At 50.1% G+C, this 22,363-nt stretch overlaps 1 protein-coding gene across 1 annotated transcript in view; it reads left to right on the top strand.

Annotated features, from left to right (window-relative positions):
* The window catches only part of DGKG (diacylglycerol kinase gamma), a 165,511-nt gene that overhangs the window by 30,462 nt on the left and 112,686 nt on the right, over window positions 1-22,363 (top strand). Inside the window, 5 exon segments of the mRNA XM_090052006.1 lie at window positions 6,074-6,150; window positions 14,462-14,627; window positions 16,496-16,558; window positions 18,745-19,002; window positions 20,372-20,542. Of these exon segments, the coding sequence (XP_089908132.1) occupies window positions 6,074-6,150; window positions 14,462-14,627; window positions 16,496-16,558; window positions 18,745-19,002; window positions 20,372-20,542 (735 nt within the window).

The raw sequence follows: 22,363 nt of genomic DNA, 5'->3' as shown, positions 1-22,363 counted from the left end.
TTTATTAATAAAAGTTTGGCAAAAAAACCCATGGTCTGGAACTCAGAGAGATGAGTTGTAAGAAAGCCACTAACTTTATCTGCACGAGAGTTATTCAAGAGCTCACAGGGGAAAGTGATATTTTACAAAAGTGTGAGTAGTGTCTGCCTTTCCAGACCGCATTTGGCCTTGTCCTATGTTCCACAAATGACTAACAGCATAAACGTTGGTGGTTTTTAATGCTAGATGCATTGTGAGTATGCAGTACCTTTCCTGTATTGTTAAAAAGAGAAAGATTTCTTTCTCCCTTTACTACTTAATCCAGATAGATGCAAAATTCAAATACTGTGTTTCTCATAAGTTCTCCTTTAAAGTGTATCATATTTAAATTGAAGTTTGGCATTGTTTTTTATTTCCTTAAATCTCTTGTACATTTTCCTAAATTCGACATGGTCCTGGAGATGACCATAAATTGCATCTGACTGGAGGGTCTGGTGGTGGTGTGGTGGGGCTACTCATGGCAGGAAGCTCCGATAAAATGCCACACTGTTGCAACTTCCAGAGTGAGGCCAGGATAGGGCACATCAAAACCCTAGTTTCCACTGCCGTGTGGGTGCTCTTTGTTTGGAGAAAATCTAAGGGACATCAGACAGAAACGTGCCCTTGCTGAGGCATCAGGCAGTCAGCAGCAGTTCTCATTTGTTGTCCTCTCACAGAAGCTACAGCCATCGAGGCACCGAACACCTGGATTCGGTCTTGCCTTTGGATTCTGTCTCGTTGGTCTAAAGCGGGGTTGGTAGGTCTAGGGCAGCCTGCACTCCTTCCTACCCTTGCCTAGGCGTACATGCTGAAAGTCTTGGTGTGATGGTCACATAAACCTCTTGCGCGTACACCATGATCCAGAGGATAGATGGTTACCAAGACATGGATTTGGAAGATGGTAGCTTTGATTCAGGCTGTGCTGTTCATATTTAATTTGGTGGGCTGGAACAGGTCCATTCTTCTCCTGATAGCTCTAGTGGTGGGTCTCCCACATGCAGAGAAGGGCATCCCTGACATGCTGCCTCTAGCATCTCACTGGTGGAAAACCCCCACCAGTTTGATGCTAGGAGATAGCAGCAAAAAGCTGCACTCGAGGCACGGCTGCAGCACCGCAGACCTGAGTAGGGAGTGCTGCAGACTGTGCCAAGCCCATTCTTCCTGCACACAACTCCTGACTTGGTGTTACAGGCTCTCCTCAGTGAGGCAGCAGGTGCATGGCAATCAGCCCACTCTCAGCCTGCTCTCCAACAGGTAGCTAGTGCTGTATCAAGGTAGTGCTGCTGTGTCCTTTTGGGCTGTCATGCCTCTGGTGCAGGAGCCCTTTAGTGAGGTAAACAAAACTTCCCTTTCCTGGTGGACTGACCTATGTGGATCTTGAGCAGATGTGATCCCTGAGGGGCCACATGTGGGAACAAATACACTTCCTGCATGGTTGGGCCCACTTGGAACAGGATAGCTCTAAATTTCCCATTCCTTTCCCTTTGCTCCCCTAAACCCCCAGACAGCTCTTGGTTGGGTACAGAGTTCCCTTCTCTGTGGTCTCCTATGTTACAGGAGACTCAAAGAAGGGCTAGAAGAAAAACTTGCTAAGGCCAGAGGCAGACAGTTAAAGAAGAGGATATTCCTTTTTGCTGACCTGTTGACATTTTAGGGTGTCAGGCAACCCTCCACCTCAGATGCCAGCAGTGCAAAGGCAGGAAGACCAGGGCTTCTAGTCTTTCCCTGTGGCACTTTCTGCAATGGGAAGGTGCTTCTTGGAAATTTGTAGCTTAGAATTATTTCAGTCTCGCCATTTACCATTCCTCCATTGTTCAGTAATGGCTGTCAGTGCCTCACTCCTGCTTCACAGGCCAGACCTTTAGGGCACCTACTTTTGCTTTTAAATTTCTTTATGTTGCTTTACAGACCATCTGTATGTTAGCCACGGGCCTCTTTTGTTTGGCTGCCTGTTTGGCATCTCATGACCCCCCTGGTCCCCTTCACTAAGCAGTAATCCCTGTTGCCCCTTTGGAACAGGCTTTCTTTTGTTTAGCTTGGTGCCCTAGCTAGATCTCTACATACCTGGCCTGTGCCTCAGGCCCCTTCTTGCTTACCTTGCATGCTTTCTGCCTCCACCACTTGGTCTGCCCAGTATGCCCCCTTCCCCTGAAACTGCTTTGTCTGCTGTGTGAGTGTCATCCCTGGCCCTCTGCTTGGGTCTAGGGCAGTCCCACTGTGCACATGGTGACCCCTTCACTTGGGGTAGGTCTTTCCAGGTTGCCAACTTCTCCAGTCCTGCACAGGCCCATAGCCAGGGACAGGTGCAGCCTCTTCCTGCTGACTCTGATGGATCTCTCCCATGTAAAGAAGAGCATCACTGACATGCTGCCTCTAGCATCCTACCCTTAGTTTTCTGTGGGAGGAGAAGGCTCTTGTACAGGGGCAGTAAGTCCCCACTCTGAGGAGGAGTCTCTTCACCAGACTGCACCCATGAGGCCGCTCCCTGAGGGGCAGCAGGAAGGCAAGGAAGTTAGCAGCTGGCGGCTGGGCAGGTATGAGAGATGTGGTGTGTGGTGGAGAGCCTGCACCGGGCGGGGTAGCCTGCAAGATGAGGAGGGCACGGAGCAGGGTTTGGTCAGAGAGAGGGAGGGAGGAATCATAGTTGAAATCACAGACAGTGAGGGTTGGAAGGGACCTCAGGAGGTCACATCTAGTCCAACGCCCTGCTCAAAGCAGGACCAGCCCAGAAAGGAAAGGTTGGCCTGTAAAGATTACTAAAGGGAGAGGTGGCAGAGCCAGTATCACATTCACCCTGCGGTGGTCATGCCGCTGGGGGTGTGGAGAGGGAGCCTGGCCTGTTTCCTGGTTCAGGTAGTCCATCCCCCTAGCATCTAGCCATGCATACTGTTGCAGCTCTAGCATGTGGGGCCTCTCTCCTCTGGACACGTGTGGAAACCCTGCCCAGCTCACTTCCTCGGTAGAAGCCAGTGCCAACCAGGGGTGCCACCGGGAAATGGGTTTGTGGCCTTGGGTCAGTCCTGAGCCAGCAGGGGTGTGCATGTTTGAGACCCCCACCCTGGCGGGTGCCATTATACACTACCTTTGGCAAAGGGAAAGGATTGGAAAGGCTACAAGCATCTCCTGGCAGGAGCCAGGGCAGCAGGCAGGCTGGTTGCTTCCACTTTTCCCTGGTTACCTCCCAATCCCCTGACTCTTGACTCCAGTTTGCACCTTGTCTGCTCCTGATCCCCCTGCGTTGTGACCCTCTGTGCTCAAGCCCTGACCTCCCAGGTCCCTCTTGTACCTCTAATGCTTCCTGGTGCTCACAACAGAGGGGCGTCTGTAAGTCAAGATGGGGGCAGCGTAAGAGTGGCACTGGCTAGCCTGTTCCATGCCTCTGGACTACCCAGAGCAGGAAGCTCATCACCTTTCCCCTTCTCAGCACCCAAGTTTGGGTCACTCTTGGGTCAGCTCTGTGGGGTTCTGTTCTGAGGAGGGATCTCCATTCTGCACAGTTCTCCTTCATGGGCACCTGGCAATTTCTTTAGGCTTTTCCTTTTTCTGTATCCAGGCAGAAGTTTTTCCCCTCTAGTTTTCTCCCCCTCTGGCAGGGAGAGGACTTGTAAGAATAGGAGTCCGCAGGAAACTGCTATTTGAAAAAAAATGTAGTAGTATAGAAGGCCTAGCTGTGGCTGAAGGGGCCGCCGCACATCATGTACGGTCTCCCACAGTCCAATAGAGATTGCTTCCACATCCTTGAACATGCTGGACCAGAGGAAACTTCAGCTTAAGGCTTCTCTTAAAATCCCCAACCTACCCAAGGCTCTTTCATATCTTATTTACTCACAGTAAATCCCTGAAGACAGTCAAGTGCATTGTCAGGTTCACGGAGAAAGCTAGGACTGGGTCCAAGGCACCCACTGTGTTCAGGTGGATGTATCCAGTAGGTTGTGAGACCTCTAAACTGTTGAAAGAACTTCCTTCTTCTGTTTTTAAGTAATGGTGGTATTATTCCCTCCTGATCTTTAGCGGTTCTCTTATCTCCTGCTTTGAAATGCAGGTGTTGCCTTGGCTGGATACAAATTTGGGGAGAAAAATTGACAGATTCTCTCTTATTTCTTTCTTTCATTAAAACTCTTGGTCAGGTGGGGGAAGAAAGAGGAGGAAAAGCAAAAATCAAACAATGCTACCCTCAAAGAAGCAGTGTTTTTCCCCTGGGTTCAGTAGTAATAAATGACTAAGTAGATAAAAAAACAAAAACATCTATGGCCGGATCCTATTTCACCTGTTAGGCATGTGTGTGACCTAGTGTGATCCTATCCCACCCTGTTCTAATCCCTGAGAATCGGTTTCTGTTATCTTGGCCTTAAGACCTCATTGCAAAAACAGCAAGGAGGAGGAGGACTCCCCACCTATTGCATTAAGTTGTTCATGGACTTGAGCGGGGTGGAATAGGATCACAGTTGGTACGACAGGATCTGCCCCAAAGGCCCCTGCTTGCTGGTGTGTTGTATAGGTTCTGTAGGCTGGGCATCTCCAGCAGCAGTTTCCGTCCTTCCACCATCCTCCCACTCGGCTCTCTGGGTGCCACGTACCTGACCCCTCTATTACAGGAGCCCCTTCCCTAAGCATTGGGATTTGTAAATCCTCCACTGGCCCCTTCCATCCTACCAGGCTCATCCTCTTCCCACCTATGCCAGGAGACGTGCATCTCCCCCTCCATCATGTTTGCTACTTCACTCTTTCCTCCTGGGAGATGAGTCGCTCAGACTACAAACAGATGTTGTTTCTGAGTCTGCAGCACATCTGAGCTGATTGATTGGCAGGTCCAGATGTTGCCCAGGGCTGCTGTTTTGTAGGATTGGGGCCCTGCTACTCCCAGGGCTTCAGGGGATGATCCTCTGGATTGATGGCCCTGGGAGCCAGGCCCCAACCTGAAGCACATGTATGCAAGCTACGTAAACTATTAATAGGCTTCTCACACTAACATTTTTGGGCATTTGGGGCATTAACAAGGGCCAGGGATGTCTGTTTACGCATGTTTTGTGTCTACAAACAGATGTCACCAGGTGACATCTGCCTGGTGCATAGAATGACTGACTATTTCTCTGTCATGGCAGGCATGGCACTAGCAGTGCCCTCACCTTTTCTGCTTCTACCTATGGCATGTTATGGGTCTCCTCCATGTTCTAGGTATTGTGTCTTATGGTTTTGGGTGAGAGATTAAACAGTTGAGCGGGGAAATTCCCTGAGCAAATGATTGCCTGTAAACACAGAGGTCGATAGACCAGGAAGCCCCTTCCATTTCTGTGTTCCTGTGACTCTCCTAATGGTGGGGATGGGCAGAGATGACACAGGAGCATCCTTAGTAAAAGATAGTAACTGGATCCAGCCACCTGGTTTTTAACCTGCAGACAAACGCAGTGCTGTTTGAGGCTGGGGCTGTAGGACATAGAGCCAGGAGTCTTCAGAGGTCCCCCATTTTCTCCCTTTCCATTTTGCAGTTGTCATCACCTACTGACACCTACAGCATTTCCTGAGATATTGGAATTCATTAGGTGGTTGTTCAGAAGCTGTCATGGTACCAAAAGACATACAGGCAGAAATGCCACAAAAGGGAGCATGTGGCCTTGCAGACTTCGGGGAATAGTTTATAGACTACCAGAATGGGTCAGTCTTTGGCAAAGTTTACTAGTCAGAATTGATCTTTTGCCTCCTCATCTTAGACATCTGGGTCGGCAGTTAGCGAGGCAGGTGGTGCTCTAAGCAGCTCACCCTGCCTGCACATTGTGAAGCTATAGAGTGAGGTTAAAAAAAATTAAGAGCTGATCCTCTGTGACTGGCAAATGTCATTTAAATGGATCACGGAGTACTAGGTGTCTACAACAGAGGAAGAAGCATTGTGGGCAGGTATGTAAATGGTACCCTTTGTAGCAACCTACTAGACCTGTTTGCCCTGTGATTAGGTGGAGGAATTAATGTTTCTGGGAAAGCTTATGACATCGTGTCCGTTTCCTCCTCTGTTGAATCAGCAGTGCTGTGGTGCTTATTGCTGTGGGTTCTTTCTTCCTAGATTCTAGTAAGAAACTCAAGGATGTCTTGGAAGAGTTCCACGGGGATGGAGTCCTCTCCAAATATAACCCAGAACAGGTAAGGGCCTTTATATTCTGAACTTCTGAAACCAGCATGTTACATATTCATCCCCTTCTGTAAAACCTTACAGGAGTAACTGGGGTAAGTACATCCCTGGCCCATCCCAGTATCCCCTTCTCAGCTGCTGTGTTCTCAGGGTGGAGTCAGGTGATTCTCACATTCTCAGGGTTTCATTTCCTTGTATATCAAGTGTAACTACCTTAGCAGGTGCAATATATCCAGTGCCTGTGAGTCTGCTTCCAACGGCAGCAATAGCAGTGGTGAGTGCTGAATGGACATCTCTGATTTAGCTAGTCTATAAGGTGCAAATCTACCCTGTCTTCTGAGTGACCAAACAACCATCTTAAAGCACAGCAAAAGGCAAAGGTGTTTAAAAAAAACCCTGTTCTTCGCGCATTAATTAGTCTATTTGCACACTGGCCACTCTCTAAGGCTCACTGCTCCCTGGAGCTGGAGAAGGGATGGCTGTTTTCAGACACCCCTACAGACCACATTGGCACTTACTGACAAAATCTCTGGACCATGCTTGGCTACTACCCTCCTCACTACCACCACAGTAGCCAAGCCAATTACTGTTTGTGTGTAATAGCCCTTTGTTCCAGTAATGCTCAGCTTTGGCAAAACAAGACTCATGGCTGGTTAGTGAAAAGCAGTAGGATCTTTGAAGCTGTCTTCTCTCATTGTCTTCCAAGTGTGCACCTGGATGTTTTTACTAGGGACCTTTCTTCTCCAGTCCCACTAAATTGTAGAGGTACATTAAATATCCCAATGCCACAGCATAAGTAATAGTGTCTTTTAGTGCGTAGGTTATATAAATGTGTTCTTAGATTACCACAAAGCCTGTTCACCTCTGTCACAAAGAGGTGGGCAGGTCTCCCATCCCTTCTCATCAGAGATATTTGATCTCCAATCTCAGCTGCTTGTTGTGATGCCATTTACCTAAACATCGATTCTTCCACCCCCACCTTCCCCTTCCTCCCCGTCTATTAGGGGAGCAGTGTGCTTCCCTAATGCAGTTTTTCTCTCTTCATGCAAATACTTCTTCAGCTATTAGCAAAGCTGGGACAATGGGCCATCCTAGTGGAATAAGTATGGGGAAAGCCTTTGCTTTGTTACACCTCTCCCAGGAGGAGGTTTGTCTTTTGTTAGAGGATGCTTTTAGAAAGGCTTATGAGCACGCCAGTATGACAGAACCTATAGCAGGGGTCATAATTATAAATCATTAGAAACAAGGTGATTAAGCAAATCAGTGGGCTGCACCTGGCTCCGAGGCACTAAAAGCTACAGAGCTATTCAAGATCACAGTAGGAACCCAAATCGGAACGCATGGGCTGACATTATGTGGGGCCCAGTCACAAAGGGAATTGGGGGAAAAACTTCTTGTCACCAAAGGTAATTATGCGTGGAAGAGAGCAACAAAGGTGCTGAGAGAGCTGTGGCTGTGAGCATATTGAAGGGAGAAGTAAACAGGCATTAGGAGGAAAATAGGACAAGGTCCAAATGCTGGGTTGTGGGTGGACCTAAGAGGTCCTCACAGCTTCCTGCCAAGCACGTCTATGGCTGTTCCAAGCTTGTGACATGGCCTCTTTCCAGGAGCCTATTCTCCTGGCACAGTGGGGACTCATGTAGGTGTGAAGCTTTTTGGGAGAAATTAGGATAATGACTAATTACATTCAAATGTCTTCAAAGTGCAGAGCAGCCTGGGGGAAGAGGGGGTTGGCCCTTGGATAAAAATGGAAAAGGGCTGGTTTTCCTCCCATATCTCTTTTTTTGGGAGTTTTAGTAAACAGAGTCCTTCTGCACTTACCTCTATGATTTACCAGGGAAAACATTCTTTGGCCCTTGCCACAATCTTCCCTTACCACATCCCCTGAGATGCCTGAGCATGTGGGTGAAGCTTAGTAGGCTTGCTGACCTTGCTCCCAGCGTGTTGACCGGCTGGACTTACTCTTGGGGATGGGAGGGATCTGTAGCCAGGAGCCTTCACTTGGTCCAACTAACTCTTCCAGCTGGTTAAAAATGAAAATGTGCCTGGAAGACTTTGGCTCATTGGACACTTGACATCTCCCTCATGTATCAGTTTACAATGTATTATTTAACACTCTTGTTTCTAATGTGGCTGAGTTCCTTTGCATTATTCCTGTGTCTCGTTGGTCTTCCCAACACTTCCAAGTTCTGGAGGATTTGCAAGACTCATTAGTGTTTCACTTAACTGCAATTCTTAGGGTTTAAGGAGTGTTAATTAAGATTGGATTTAATATGGACCCTTTCAGCATGCTGTTAGATCCCAGTCTCCCCCTACAACTTGATGCTGCTTGTTGCTACCTGTCACCTGTTATCGTCAATATTCAGTCACAATGGGAGGGGAAAGAAAGCTGAGGAGGTGCGAGGAGAATGTCTCTGAAGAGGCACAGCTGTACAGACAGCTGCTAAAGGCCTGAGCTATATCATAAGCTTGGTTTTATATATTTATAAAGGTTTAGTTGTATACTTGTAACCTGAGCAAAATAGGGTCTAGGAATGAAGTCCTGCAATAAACCTAGCCAAGAAGTCCATCTTGGGTTAGATTAAGGGCAGATAGGTGCCCATGTCTAGTATTTAGACACTGGCAACATTTGCAAAACCTTCCTCCTGCAGCTGCTGCCTAAATCTGGAGACATCAAAAGTCCATGGTAAAGTCTCATAGGCTCCTGTGTTTTATGTTGCCTAGATCTTGATAACACCATCAGCATCTACCCCATGCCTCTTCCACCACAGGCTCACAAATAAGGTGGTGGCTGGTCTCTCACATGAAGAATCCAACTCCACAGGTGCATTTTGAGCACACAGACACTCATACAGGACAGCCAGGGGAGGAGGATTCCCCCTTTACAGGGATGCTCAATGGTTAGAGCCCTCACCTGAGCCGTAGGAGACTTGATTTAACCCCTCTGCTTTCTCTCCCACACCTCTAGCAAGTCTCCGGACTGCTGGGCTAGAGAATATTCTGAAAGAGAGGCTTTCCCAGTCTCTCCCTGGGTCTCCAGGGTGCAGGGCCCTAATCACTAGGCTGTATTGGCTCTGGCCAAGTGGATGGAGGTGCCTCCTTCCAACCCAGAGTCAGGTGCTTTTGCACTGTAATGGGTGGGGCTTGGGTTCCTCCCCTTGCTCAGAATTTCCTACTGGCTGGATCTGGGGGTCTGCTTGCTCGGTGTACTAGCTTGTGGGAATCCCATTCATGACCTATCTTGTCCCATGGCTCCTAGCAAGAGCCCAGGCACCAAACTCAGGGCTGTGAACTCCACTGGGCACCAGGGCACCTAACAAAGCAAGTGATCCCACACTTAGTTCCCTGTGGCAAATCTGGCCCTTTGGTACTGGACTAGCTGACCCCAGCCCATCAGCTGCCCTCTTCTCTCAATAGAGTCTTTTTATCTAAGATATTGCTTGCTACTCACTCTAAGTTACCTGCAACTGTGCTGTCATAAAGGTCCTTCATTATGCAGAGGTCTGAAAAATAGCATAGGTGAGACAAGAAAATATTTGGAAACTGGGGCTCTGGTGAGTCATGCATTTGTGCTGGAGGGTATGTGCAGCGATGTCAGCAGAGCAGCACCGAGGTTTCTATTTATGTGCTGCAAACTCTGGTTGGAGCAGCAAAGGCAACCAGTCCTGCAGTTCTGGGTGATTACAGTGTGCTGGTGATGGGAATGCCACCAGAACACTTCCATCACTGGCGAAGTTAAATGATTGAAGTTACTGACTCATGCTTTATTGCTGTCAGGGTGAGGAAAGCTGTTTTGCCAAGGGGAATGCTCCGGTGCCAGGCTTTGGATGGTATGAACAGGTGCAATTATGGCACCTTTACTGGAGGTCTGCCAGTTTGTCTCTGCTGGGGGCCCCATCCTGACAACCCATTTTCTGCACAAGATAGTGGATGTCTGAGCAGTGGTCAGAGGCTGCAGTGATGTGTGGCATAAACACCTACATAAATGCACCAGGCTCTATGTGTGTCTGGGATGTCAGGGTCATTTTGTGACAGTTTCCAGCTACTAACACACCTACAATTCCACTAAGACTTCTGGGGCATGGGTACTGGCCTAATCAGAAATACATCCTCATGTACTGAGTTCTGGGGACCAGAGGGACAGCCCTGCCCCCCTGCTGTTGGGAAAACACATCCTCTTTACCTGGCGAGTTTGTGAGGGCCGAGGTCCCAGTTGTCACTGTAGGTCCCGGCCTGGGAAAGTGCCAGGGCCACTGCACCTGGAACCCACTCAACTATAAAGGAAGGCAGACGGTCTTGAGCCCCAGGGTGAGAACCAGGGGGTCGGCCAAGCCATTGCCTTGCAGTGTGGAACTGGGAATGGTGGGGCCCAGTGTCTGGCTTCAGGTTTGTTTGCTGGATGGTTGCTGTGCTTCCTCTCCTTTCCCTTGGGCTGTTTGTCCTCACTCCCCTGCCCTGCTGGCAAGCCATTCCCTCATTGTGTTCTCTCAGCCTTCTGTTTCGTCCCAGGCATGGCTCCCCCCAGCTGTCTTCTCCTGACCACCACCGCCTCATCCCCTCTTTCTATCCTTGGTCCTTCCCATCTGACCTTCCTCCCCTGTTCCACCTTCCAGCCCTTTCCCACAATCCCCACCCCTGAGCATACCCATGATGCTCGTGCTGCCAGCTCCCTGCTGCATCTTCGGTCTGGCACTTCTCCCTGGGCCTACCTGGCACACAGGTACTGGGCAGAGCAGACAGCACTCACCAGAGTGAGCTCCAGGAGCAGAGCAGCACCCAGAGCATGGGTGAGAGCTCCAGCACAGCAAACCACATAGGTTCCCAGAGCTTGGGCAGCTCAGCATAGAGCCCAGGTCTGGGCAGGAAACTGGTGGGATCAGCAGAACCACCATGTGGTTATGTTCATATGTGAACTCTCTAAAGGCCTCTCTGCTCCCCTCCTCCACTTTGACCAAGCTCAAGCATTGCAGGAGCGTGATCCCCAGGCTTGCAGTCTTCACCTACAAGGCAAGTGACTGTGTAGGAAGATCAGGGCTCTTTTATTGGGCTCCTTGGGATGAGATTTTTAGGGCACTGTCCTCCTACATTCTTGGTCTTTTCTCTGTAACCAAAAGAGCTATAGGTTTGCTTTGCTAGTAACCTGGGGGCATGGCAGAAAGTGCAAGCTGAAAGAGAGCAAGGCAGCCTGTAGCCAGCAGCAGCTGCCGCAGGGGTGATGAGGAGGAGTGTCACCTGGGTGGGAACCCCTGGGTTGCAAGTCAACCCCTTTACAGGCTGATTGCAGCCCACCCTCTGCCAGTTGGGCAGCCAGCAGGTGGGGTTTTCAGGGCATGGGATTTGCAATGAGCTAGTTCAGTGCCTCCCTGCATGGGGTGTTTCTGCAGGGGAGACTCCCCCTCAACCCCAGTGCAGTCTGTGCTCTTCCTTTCCCCTTCTCACTAAACTCTCCTCTCTGTTTTCTTTGGGTTTTTTTCCTGCAGAAGCAAGACACCTTGAACCAAGTAAGAGACCTGGCTGCTGCTTGTCTCTGTGGTTTTGGTGTGTGGCTGGCTGTTAGCTCCTGCTTTGCATGCTGGCTTCTTCTGCATGTTCAGCTGGGGGTGCTACTAGGGTAACCACATCCCACCCACCCCACATGTCCCTATGGCAAGCAGCTCCCCATAGGAGAAGGGGGCAAACCCCAGGAGGACTGGTCTTATGAGGACCTAAACAGCAGAGAAACTCCCTTCATTGCTCCCTTCCATACAAGCAAGAGACAGCAAGTCAAACACCCCGGCTTCCCAGCCACCCTCGGCCTTCTGCTGTTCACTAACATCTGAGCTCCCACAAAGAGTGGGAGGTGGTAAGGGGCCTTGTCACAGGCATGCCTCCCCCTGCCCTGGTGTCTGGGCTGTAGAGACAGACAGTTTTGCTCTTTCTCAGCCCAGGGGGTTTCAGTATGTCCCTGCCAGCCCAGAAACGGGGTCTGCATGTTCCACCACAAAACCCACTCTGGGCATCTTCCTCGTTGTGCAGTTTGAAAACTCTTGCCTAGAGTAATGTGGATAGTGATTTACAGAAGCAAGGTTATCTCCTGAGCTGCAGAGTGAAGTCACGCTGTGGAGAACAGAAGTCATTAAATATTTTAGCAGGGCTTTAGCTTTCCAGAAATATCCTTCTACATGGGCGCAATTTCACTCCACTGTGACATGAGCTATTGGGTACCGTGCTCCCGTTAATGGAGATTTTCTTGCCTAGGTACCACAGGCACATCATAATGAAATGTTAAGTGGCAAATCGATTTGGGTAATTTATTTATATATAATTAAATGCAGAAAACTGAGTTAAAGTAGGACTGTGGCTGAGATTTAGTGAGAACAGAAGGCAGGAGCCTGGAGGAATTGATTTATGAGGAAAGATTAAAACAGCTTGGCTGAATGATGAGCCAGTGGGTCATGAGAAGAGACCAAGAAAAGGCCCTGATGCTCCGACTGGCTCCACAGAGTCAGACTCCTGTCTGTGCACGGAGCGCGCTGGGTTCAGTGGGGTTTCACGTGGTTGTGGCAGTCTGCCCTTGTGAGACTGAGGTCTCGCTCTGTGCTAGTTCAATGTGGCAGTTGAAATCTGGCCTTCATTGCACTGCCTTTATCTTATTTATGCCTCTACTATTTCTGCCCCCATCTAGCTACCTTGAAAGGCTTGGCTTAGAAATCCACCCTCAAAGTTGAGACCCAGGGTGAGAAATTTCAGTCCCTAGGGAAACCATCTGGGGGTGGGGGGTCTGTGCTCAGTACTCTCTGAGCCAGCCCTGATGGAGCTACTTTTTACCTGAATCAGTGTGCAGCAAAATCCTTTGTGTATTATCTCCAAAGGGACCATGGCACAGGGAAAGGCTTTGGAGTGGGAGGATTATACCCACTGCCTACAAAACAGGCATGGCAGGAACTGTGTCAAGGGCTTCTCTCCATCAGGACCAGAGGGATACTGGGCAGTTAGCACTGGCTCCTTTTCTGTGGTGCCAGCCACCCCAGTGTGCCAGTCTCCAGCTCCAAGAGCGGCCATGGGGAGAGGGAACCCGAATGTTCCTCACATCCCCTCACCTTTTTCAGTATGACCAAGGAGAAGGATGGGGCCAAGGATTCTTCTTCTGAGGACAGATGAGGCGTGTAGAGAGACGGGCCAAGACAGGGCACTTGTCCTGCCCCAGGAAGGGAAGTGCAGAGTGGGGTCATTCTTCCCTGGCCCAGCTCAGACCCAGTGTAACCAGCAGAGTCCTGGCATGATGACAAAATGACCTTGGTGGGGTATGTCTCAAGGAGGGTCTAGTCTTGCATTTCTGGCATGGACTAAAAAAGCTGGGGATAGACAGAGCTAGGAAACAGTCAGCTCAGAGAGCACATTGCATGCTGGTGAGCAGAGACCTCTCTCCTGGGGTGAATGGGAAAAATTGGGGGGGTATCGGTGGATCCAGGAAGGGAGTGCTGGGCCCCCTGCCCCCATGGCTGTGTCACATGTCCAGTGAGCTCTGAACTCACTGCCTGGTCAGAGCAGGCTCCTGCTCAGTGTGGCCAGTGACGTTGTTTGGAGTCAGGGCTGGCTAGAGCCCCTGCTCTTGCACAGCTCCAGAGCCTAGAGGTAGATGCTGCTGCTGTTCACCCTTCCCTGAATTGAGCAGCTGGGGAAAGTCAAGGAAGAGCAGTGATGATCCCGAGCCATAGGAAAGCAGGGGCTCTGGGCAGCCCCGTGCTGAGAGCTCACATGTGACACAGCCAAAGTGGAGAGTGTGACTGCTACCTTCACCTGGTGCTCTTCTGCTGGGATGCAGAGGGGAGTGAAAGCAGTTACACAGCCCTCATTCCTTGTGAATCCTTGCTGTGCTGCCTAGCAAGGTGGCTGCCCCTGGATGCCTGGCATGTGACCCATCACGGGAAGGGTTTCAGAGTCAGAGGCTGAACACGGAGGAGTTCAAAGTGGTCCTGTCCAACCACAGGAGTTGAAATCCTGGGGAAAAGAAGCAGCACAGAGCAGGTGCTGTCCACATGAGAAACCTCCCACAGCAGAGCGTTGAGAGGTTCCTATGAAACAGCGACACGTGTTCCCAAAGCTCCTTTTGCTGCTTCCCGTCTGGGCCAGCAGTTCCCTGTTTTGCGTGCCCTTTGCAGAAGACACTTGCAAAGGCAGGAAAACCGTTTTGTTCTTTCCTGGTTATTGCCTCAGGAGAAAGGCCATGTTTCTGCACAGGTCAAACATTGTGCAGAGGAGGCAAAGGTGTCTCTGTCCTTGCTGTGGGGGGTCCCATGAGGAGGCAGGGCATTTCTAATGGCATCCTTTGCTTCTCCATAGCCCATCGACTATGAGGGCTTCTGGCTCTTCATGAAGACGTACCTGGAGGTGGATATCCCAGAGGAGCTTTGCCAGCACCTTTTCATGTCCTTCAAACGCAAGGTCTGCCAGTATTCCCCAGAGCCGCAGCAGCAAAGTTCTAGCGTCTCTCAGCTCAATGCACTCGGTGAGCAACATGTATCCTATTCCTGTGATATCCCCAGCCCTACCTGCTCCCCACAGCAGCATCTGATGCAGTCACCAGCCATTCCCAATGCTGTTTGCAACCAGACAAGGGGTAGTTAAATGAATTAGATATAGAAGTTAGCATCCTTCACGGGTGGAACTGTCTGGCCAGTAACAGACAAGTCAGTTTCAATGATCTTCAGTTCCCTTCAGGCTTTCAAACTCTGATTTATGCACTTTGTAGGTGTCTGTTTGTTCAGTGTGTTTGTCTAGCAGGCCCTGAATAGTACTGGGGGTGTGAGCTTCATTCTCCAAATCCCTTTGATTCCCTCTTTGATGTTTCAATAATGCAATCGTCTGGCTGCCCGGACATATGCATGCACCGAGGTTGTTAGAAATGAGGATGTGAAGGATGCATCTATTGACTGATTTTTTTTTAACCTATTGGAATATGATGGTGAACCAGTTCTGTTGACCCACAGCCAAGGAGAGACAACCCAGCTGATGTGTCCAGGGTCTCTGTACCCTCAAGGTGGCCCTGTACTCAGTCTGTAGCCAGAGCACTCGTTACAGTTGATGTTCCTGGTAGATTTTCCATAACTTCTACATGCAGTAGGTAGACAAAGCAAGAGCCCTTCTCTCTTGTTCTCCTCAGTTTCCAGGGCTTCCACAGAGCTAGGGAGTTCTGAATGGGAGCTTAAGTAGGTGGCTGATGTAGCTCTGGGGATGGTGGAAGAAGCTGTATCAAGAGGAAGACTGCTAGTATTTCCTGCATGGTCTGAACTCACCTGATTGCATCTGAAAAGTCTAGCATGGCTAGATCCCCACAGCAGAGACTGTCTTGTCCCTAGCCCCCACTTGCTTTATCTTGGGGTTGAGTGGGCTGCATTGTATCAGAGGATTAGGGACTTATAAGGCTCTGCTGTAGTTGGCACCTGATCTATGAATGGCTTTGGAGGTCAGGACCAAAGTCATCAGCTGGCAGGGGAAGCAGACTGTGGGCCAGTGGGAGGTTTGGAGCATATGTTCAAAATGATCCTAGTGATCTGCATCATGGAGAAGCTGTGCAGTCAGAGCTTGCCCGCTGGAGGCTCTGCATTGCTTTCACATCCAGCCTCAAAGATGCAAAGATGGCTTCAAGGCGTCCCAGCATCCAGCATACCCACCTTCAGGCCCCACTGGGTATAATGTGGCTGTCAAGGATGAAGGACGCATGCGGCAGGCATCATCATGCAGATCCTGGTGGTGGTCCTGAGAATGTGGCAACTACTGCATATCACAGGGGACATAGTGTATGCCCCACACCCAAGCATGGGGACTGCATTCTGGTATAGTGGAAAGATTGGGTAGGCATAGTATTCAAAGTGCATTCTGGCCATGTCCCCTCTGAACAGCTCCAGCAGTACTGCACTTTTCAGGCCAGAAAATCTGGCTCCCAGTGCCAAATTATTAGGTTTATTTTATATCTTCAGAGCAGAATAAAGTTAATGCTTAATGTACCAGAGGGAGGATCCTTCCACTTAAGCTGGTGTGTATTTGATTGAAGAAAAGGTTCTTTCCCTCAGACTAACATCTTTCCTTCCTATATAGCTTTTCAATAAATGACATCACCAAAGGAACCTTTGGTTGTGGATTAATTCATGTATCTATGACTGTGTGACTCTTCGAAGCAACTGAACTTTGGTAGAAGTCCTTATGTACAGCCTTTCACTAAGTGCTCTAGTTTTTCATTTTATTTTTTTCCAGGATGGGGGAGGTAGAGTGAAAGATAAGGGATGAAGCACTTCAGCTGTTTCTCATGTTCAAATGTTTGAAGATGAATTCATGATATTTATTTATTTATTTATGTTGGTTCTTGTATGGATTCAGAGTCAAAGTCCATCGACACGGGCATCTCCATTCAGACCGAAGTGGCCTGCGCCCCTGTCACAGGTACCTATTGTGTTTTTGTGACTAATTACACAATTTGTGGGATCCAGTGCATCTGAGAGAGGAAGTGTTTTTTTAAAGAAGGTGACCAAATGATAAAAACAAACAAGATCTGTTCAGCTCAGGTTCCAACTTTGTCTCCCTTGTTTACCCTTTGTCTACCTTGTCATGCTTTACAGCACACTGAGACATCTAGTGACTGGATTATGTATTGCACAAAAACATCCATTGCTCCAGTTCATGCAAGGGACAGGTGTGTAAGGTTTGGTGCACAGGGCTGAATGTCTTGCAGATTTGGGTACCTGTCTTGCAGTGCAGGGAAATGTAAAGCCAAAGACAGATGAGTACAGAAGAAGATGGGAAGAGTCATTTTTCCCAAACTGGCTAGATCTTTTCCTGACTGCTGGCAGTACAAGAAGGGGTTCTGGTTCACTTTTGGAGGCTGCAGGTCCAGCAGGGATTTTTAAATGTGCAGATAGTCTTGTCAAGTTTGGAGTCAAACTGAAAAAATTTTTTAAAAACCCTGGTTCAGTCCAAACTGAAATGATTTGGGTATATTTTTGGCCAAAACAATACACCCAAGCACTTCATTTGACCCAAAGCAACATGCTTCATTTCCATTTCTAAGGCCACAAGGAAAGCAAGAGGCTAGACTGGCACCATTCAGAAAAGGGACAGTGACAGGAGCAGCAGCCACCATGTGCTTTAACTTGGTAGGCCAGTGGTGTGTTCATCTGGGATGTGGAAGACCCCAGTTCCACTTCCTCTTTACTGTGAGGGGTTTGAACCTATATCTCCCACTTCCCAGAAGAGGACCCTTATGGGCTTTTCTAGGGTGTGTGGCTCTTATTCATTCCTATTGATGCTGTCCTGCTTTTGTATAAAACACTTGAGTATTCGCTGCGGTGGGAACTAGAACCAAGTGCCCCACTGCCCTGGTGAGTGTTGCGATGTCCATGCCCTGGGGTGAAAGATAATGCCTCTCCCTCCTCCCCACCCCTTCTGTGTCTAGCTCACTTGTAGAGCTGGGGGTTGTGAATCTAACCTGTAACCCTTTTTTCTAACCCAGTCTATTTTGTGAGTTTGAGATAGGGATGGTGAGTTCTGGATAGGGCTGATCCTGCCTCAGGCAGGGGGTTGGATTAGATGTGAGTTGTGGAGGTCCCTTCTAGGCACACTCCTCTGTAATTCTGTGATACCTGGAAGTGGAGCCCAACTGTCTCTCAACTCAGCTCCCCTCAGGGATCTTCTTTGGCCCTGCAAAAAGCCAGTTCATGGGAAGGCTGACTCTCCTGTCTGAGCAGTGCCGCCTCCTGGCCAAGTGGCAGCATGGTAGAAAGACTTCTGTTCAAACACCTGAAGCCAGGGGGAAGTGGTAGCTGTCTAAACCCTGTTTGGTATAGAAGCCAGGGACCAGTTCGGCTAAAAAAAATCCCCCCAGGCAGATTTTCTGTCTCCCTGTCTAGCTTCTAATTGTTTATGAGAAATAACATGTTATTTCTGGGCCATGGCAGTCATCCCACAGCATATCCAGGAGCATTCTCTCCCTGCAGGCTGTCCCAGGGTGACTGCAGAGTAGTTTAGAGGATGTCAGTCTCAATGAATGAACTCCATGGTTTTCCCTATTATGTTCTGTAGGATTTTTCCATAATGGCCTCTTCACTCCTGCCCCGCTGTCTTGGAGCAGCTGTTCTCCCAGGTTGCCTCTTCTCTGCTCCTCCAGTATCTCAAAGGCACCAAGGCAGCCTGCCCCTTTCGCTCTGCAGCAGTCCCTCTGGAAGTGGGGAGGGAGGCTAAGATAGGAGACCAAGGCACTGAAAGCCCAAGCTGCTTTGGCCAGTGTCCCAGGACAGCACAACAGGCTGCTGTCACTGCAGCCCTACCAGATCTCCTCTCAGCCATGCTCAGGAGGTGGCAGAGTTGGGAGCTGTAACTCAGAGACAGGGAGAAGCAGTGGGCTGGGCTGTAGCCCTCTTATGTTTAGCACTCAGTCAGTGACTAGTCAGACGAATCCAAAGGGCAAAGACACGGAGTGAGAGACATTGCCCAAGACAGCTGTCCTGAGATGGGTTTCCAAAGCCCAGAGCTGCTGGGGCTTGGTGCTGTGTTTTGCCCTGCAGAGCTCTTCTGTGGGGCGGGGGAGGTATCCTTCACAGCCTGCTCTCCACATTCATGTGTCTGTGTTGCAGGGATGAATGGGAAAACTCTCTTAAGTGCCTTGGGAAGACACACTCCGGAGTCCAGGAGCTCCCAAGCTAATCTGACAGACCAGCCACCAGCCACTCTGACCCCTGCACCTATTGCCAACAACAGTGCCATTGGGAACGCCTCTCCCAGCTGGTCCAGGTCATCCTCTCAGAAATCCACTGCCGGCACCCCCTCTGCCCACAACTCCTCAGGGTCTTCAAAGATCTCCTCTGGGTCTCTGCTCAACCCGCAATCTCCAGGTAAACTTTAACCCACCTCTCTGTTGCCCTGCTCAGGCCTCACTGTCCATGGCTCTTCCTGACTTTTCACCAGTCCAGTCTTGGGTCATTTTGGCTACCATGTTTTGCTTTCTCCCATCACTTTCAAATAAAGGGGAACGATTGCAGTGACCTGAGGCTGTGCCAGTTGTCGTGACTGCCCAGGGAAACTGGGATGTAGACTCTGTGAGGCTGGCATTGGAAAACCTACATTCAGGGAGCCTCAAAAGTGCACCATTTTACACAGAGGCTAGAGATGAGCGTGTAAACTCCTTATCGGCATGGGTTGGGACTGATTGGAGCACCCAGAGCTCTCTGGGGGTCTGTTCTCAGGGCCCTAGTGTTTGATATTCCTGCTGGCTTTTTAGACAGGGCCTGCATTTTTAAAAGCAAATGACCTGAGATAGCTGCACAGTCTGTTCATCCCCTGAGGGAACAGCAGTTACATTTCAAACACAGCGGGCTCCATACCATCTCATCACCTTCACTTGAGGCTCAGGACACAAATCCTGTCCTGCTGAGACACCGTCAGTCAATGTCTTAATTACCTGACAGCAGGGCTGCTGGGGAGTGAGGGGATATTAAAGTGACTCACCATCGCCTCAAGTTGTGCTTATGCCAGCGATGAACACTGGAGGGGGGTGAGGTTTGGACATATCCCTAGATGCCAGATTGAACTGTCTACTGAAGGGTAAAGCCCTGCTGTGCTAAGAGTGTGGGGCATGATGGTCTGTGCCCTGGCTTCTCGGTCACTGAGCATGCAAGCCAGCCAGCTGCCTCTTGTTTTCGTTTTAATTTCCTCAGTTATGTCCTGGGGTGAATGCAAACAGGAGTCTGATTGCACCAAGGGCAAACTTGGAGAGGGGAATGTCATGGGCAGTCAGCCCCCTGGTCTCTGTGTGGGTTGCCAGAAAGGCTGTTTTATATCCTTAAGCCATTGGTCCACTAGTGACCGAAAGTCATGCCACCCTCCAGCTCTGTGGTGTCCACTGGGAAAGGAGTTGAAGCAGGTGTGTGCCTGTCATACTTGAAGCTGGGCAAAGCAGCATGGCTACAGGCTGAGCCAACCCAGACTTAATCTAGCCTCCGAAGACTTCCCTTGGGCCAGAAGAAGGCTTGACCTATTTGGGTTTTTTGTGCATTTTGCTTTGCCCACATCTGCACTTCCCAGTTCTAGACTCTAGAAATGCCACAAGAGTGGAGGTTTCACCCATTATTTCAGTCGTGTCCAAGCACCACTGTGCACACAACACATGACACCTTGGCCAGGGGTAGGTCACTCAGGAAAGAGCAGTAAGGGAGTAAGCTGGCAACTGGGGGCGGTCATTAATTATCTCCTTTCCTCCTACAGGCGCAAGGAGCTTGGAGAAGAGGCTACCTTTCAGCCTCCGAAAGACTCACAACTCTTTGAAAACAGCCAACGCACACCCGCCAGCCCCAGTGGCTCCTGTAGTGTACTTGAAGGACATTGTCTGTTACCTGTCGCTGCTGGAAAGGGGGCGGGCTGAGGATAAGCTGGAGTGTAAGTGCTTGTGGGCAGGAGAATGTTTCAGACTGAGGTGCCAGCGATGGTGTCTTGTCTGAGGTGGTGGGAGGCTGGGAGAACTGGTTGGCAATGGCTTCTCTTTATGGGTTAGTGAAAAGAGCAAGACAAGATAGGGGAGGGGGTGAGGAGGTGCTCTTGTGTTCACAACTGATCTACCCATGTGACCCGGACAGTGCACCAGCCTCTCCTACAATGCAGACAGAGGGAAAATGCTGCAACGGAGATGAGATTTTGGAAGAATTGGGACCCTTAAAAAAAAAAGTAACATTGTTGCCCTCATTCCACTCTCACTGACTTACCTGTTACTGTCATAGTTTCATAGTTTCATAGTAGCTAGAGTCGGAAGGGACCTAGGTAGATCATCTAGTCCGACCCCCTGCCTTGGCAGGAAAGAGCACCGGGGTCAGATGACCCCGGCAAGGTGCTCATCTAACTTCCTTTTAAAAATCCCCAGGCTAGGAGCCTGCACCACTTCCCCTGGAAGCTGGTTCCAGGCCCTAGCCGCCCTGACTGTGAAGTAGCGCCTCCTAATATCTGATCTAAACTTACCCTCCGCCAGCTTGTGACCGTTATTCCTGGTCACTCCTGGCAGTGCACGGGGGAACAGGGACTCCCCCAATACCTGCTGATCCCCCCTGACCAGTTTGTAGCAGGCCACAAGGTCCCCCCTTAACCTTCTCTTGTGGAGGCTAAGCAGGTTCAGGTCCCGTAGCCTCTCCTCATAAGGCCTGCCCTGCTGACCCCTGATCATACGAGCGGCCCTCCTCTGAACTCTTTCCATATCGTCCACGTCCCTCTTGAAGTGTGGCGCCCAGAACTGGACGCAGTACTCCAGCTGCGGCCTGACCAGTGCCGCATAGAGGGGGAGGATCACCTCCCTGGACCTGCTGGAGATGCATCTGTGGATGCATGACAGGGTACGGTTGGCCTTCTTGACTGCCTCCCCACACTGCCGGCCCATGTTCATCGTGGAGTCAATGACGACTCCAAGATCCTTTTCCGTCTCCGTGCTGGCAAGAGGGGAGTTCCCCAACCTGTAAGTGTGGTGCCGGTTCTTCCTCCCCATGTGCAACACCTTGCACTTATCAGTGTTAAACCCCATCCTATTCTCATCCGCCCACCGTTGCAACCTGTCAAGGTCAGCTTGTAGCCTATTGCACCCTTCTAGTGCACCCACATCCCCCCACATCTTAGTGTCATCAGCAAACTTGAACAGGGTGCTTTCTACCCCCTCATCCAAGTCACTGATGAAGATGTTGATCAGTGCGGGCCCGAGGACCGAGCCCTGCGGCACCCCACTGCCCACGTCCTTCCAGGTCGAGAAGAACCCATCCACTACCACCCTCTGGGTGCGGCCCTCCAACCAGTTGGCGACACCACAGTCTCCCAGCTTTTTGATGAGGACAGGGTGAGAGACAGTGTCGAAAGCCTTCCGGAAGTCCAGAAAGACTACATCCACAGCAACCCCTGCGTCTAATGATTTGGTGACCTGATCGTAAAAGGCCACCAGGTTGGTCTGACAAGACCTGCCACTGATGAACCCATGTTGGTTGCCCCTGAGCATGCATTCCCCCGCAAGGCCCTCCTGGATGTGTGCCAGGATAATTTTTTCAAAGAGCTTACCCGGGATTGAGGTAAGACTAACTGGCCTGTAATTTCCCGGGTCCTCTTTTTTTCCCTTTTTGAAGATAGGGACCACATTGGCCCTCTTCCAGTCCTCCGGCACCTCGCCAGAGCACCACGAGTGCTCATAGAGCCGCGCCAGGGGTCCCGCAATGACCTCGGCCAATTCCTGTA

The sequence above is a fragment of the Crocodylus siamensis genome, chromosome 6, assembly GCF_052110815.1.
Source record: "Crocodylus siamensis isolate JL-2025a chromosome 6, ASM5211081v1, whole genome shotgun sequence".
Classification (NCBI taxonomy): Eukaryota; Metazoa; Chordata; order Crocodylia; family Crocodylidae; genus Crocodylus; species Crocodylus siamensis.
Note: the sequence above shows the minus strand (reverse complement) of the source record. Positions and strands in the feature narration are given on the sequence as shown.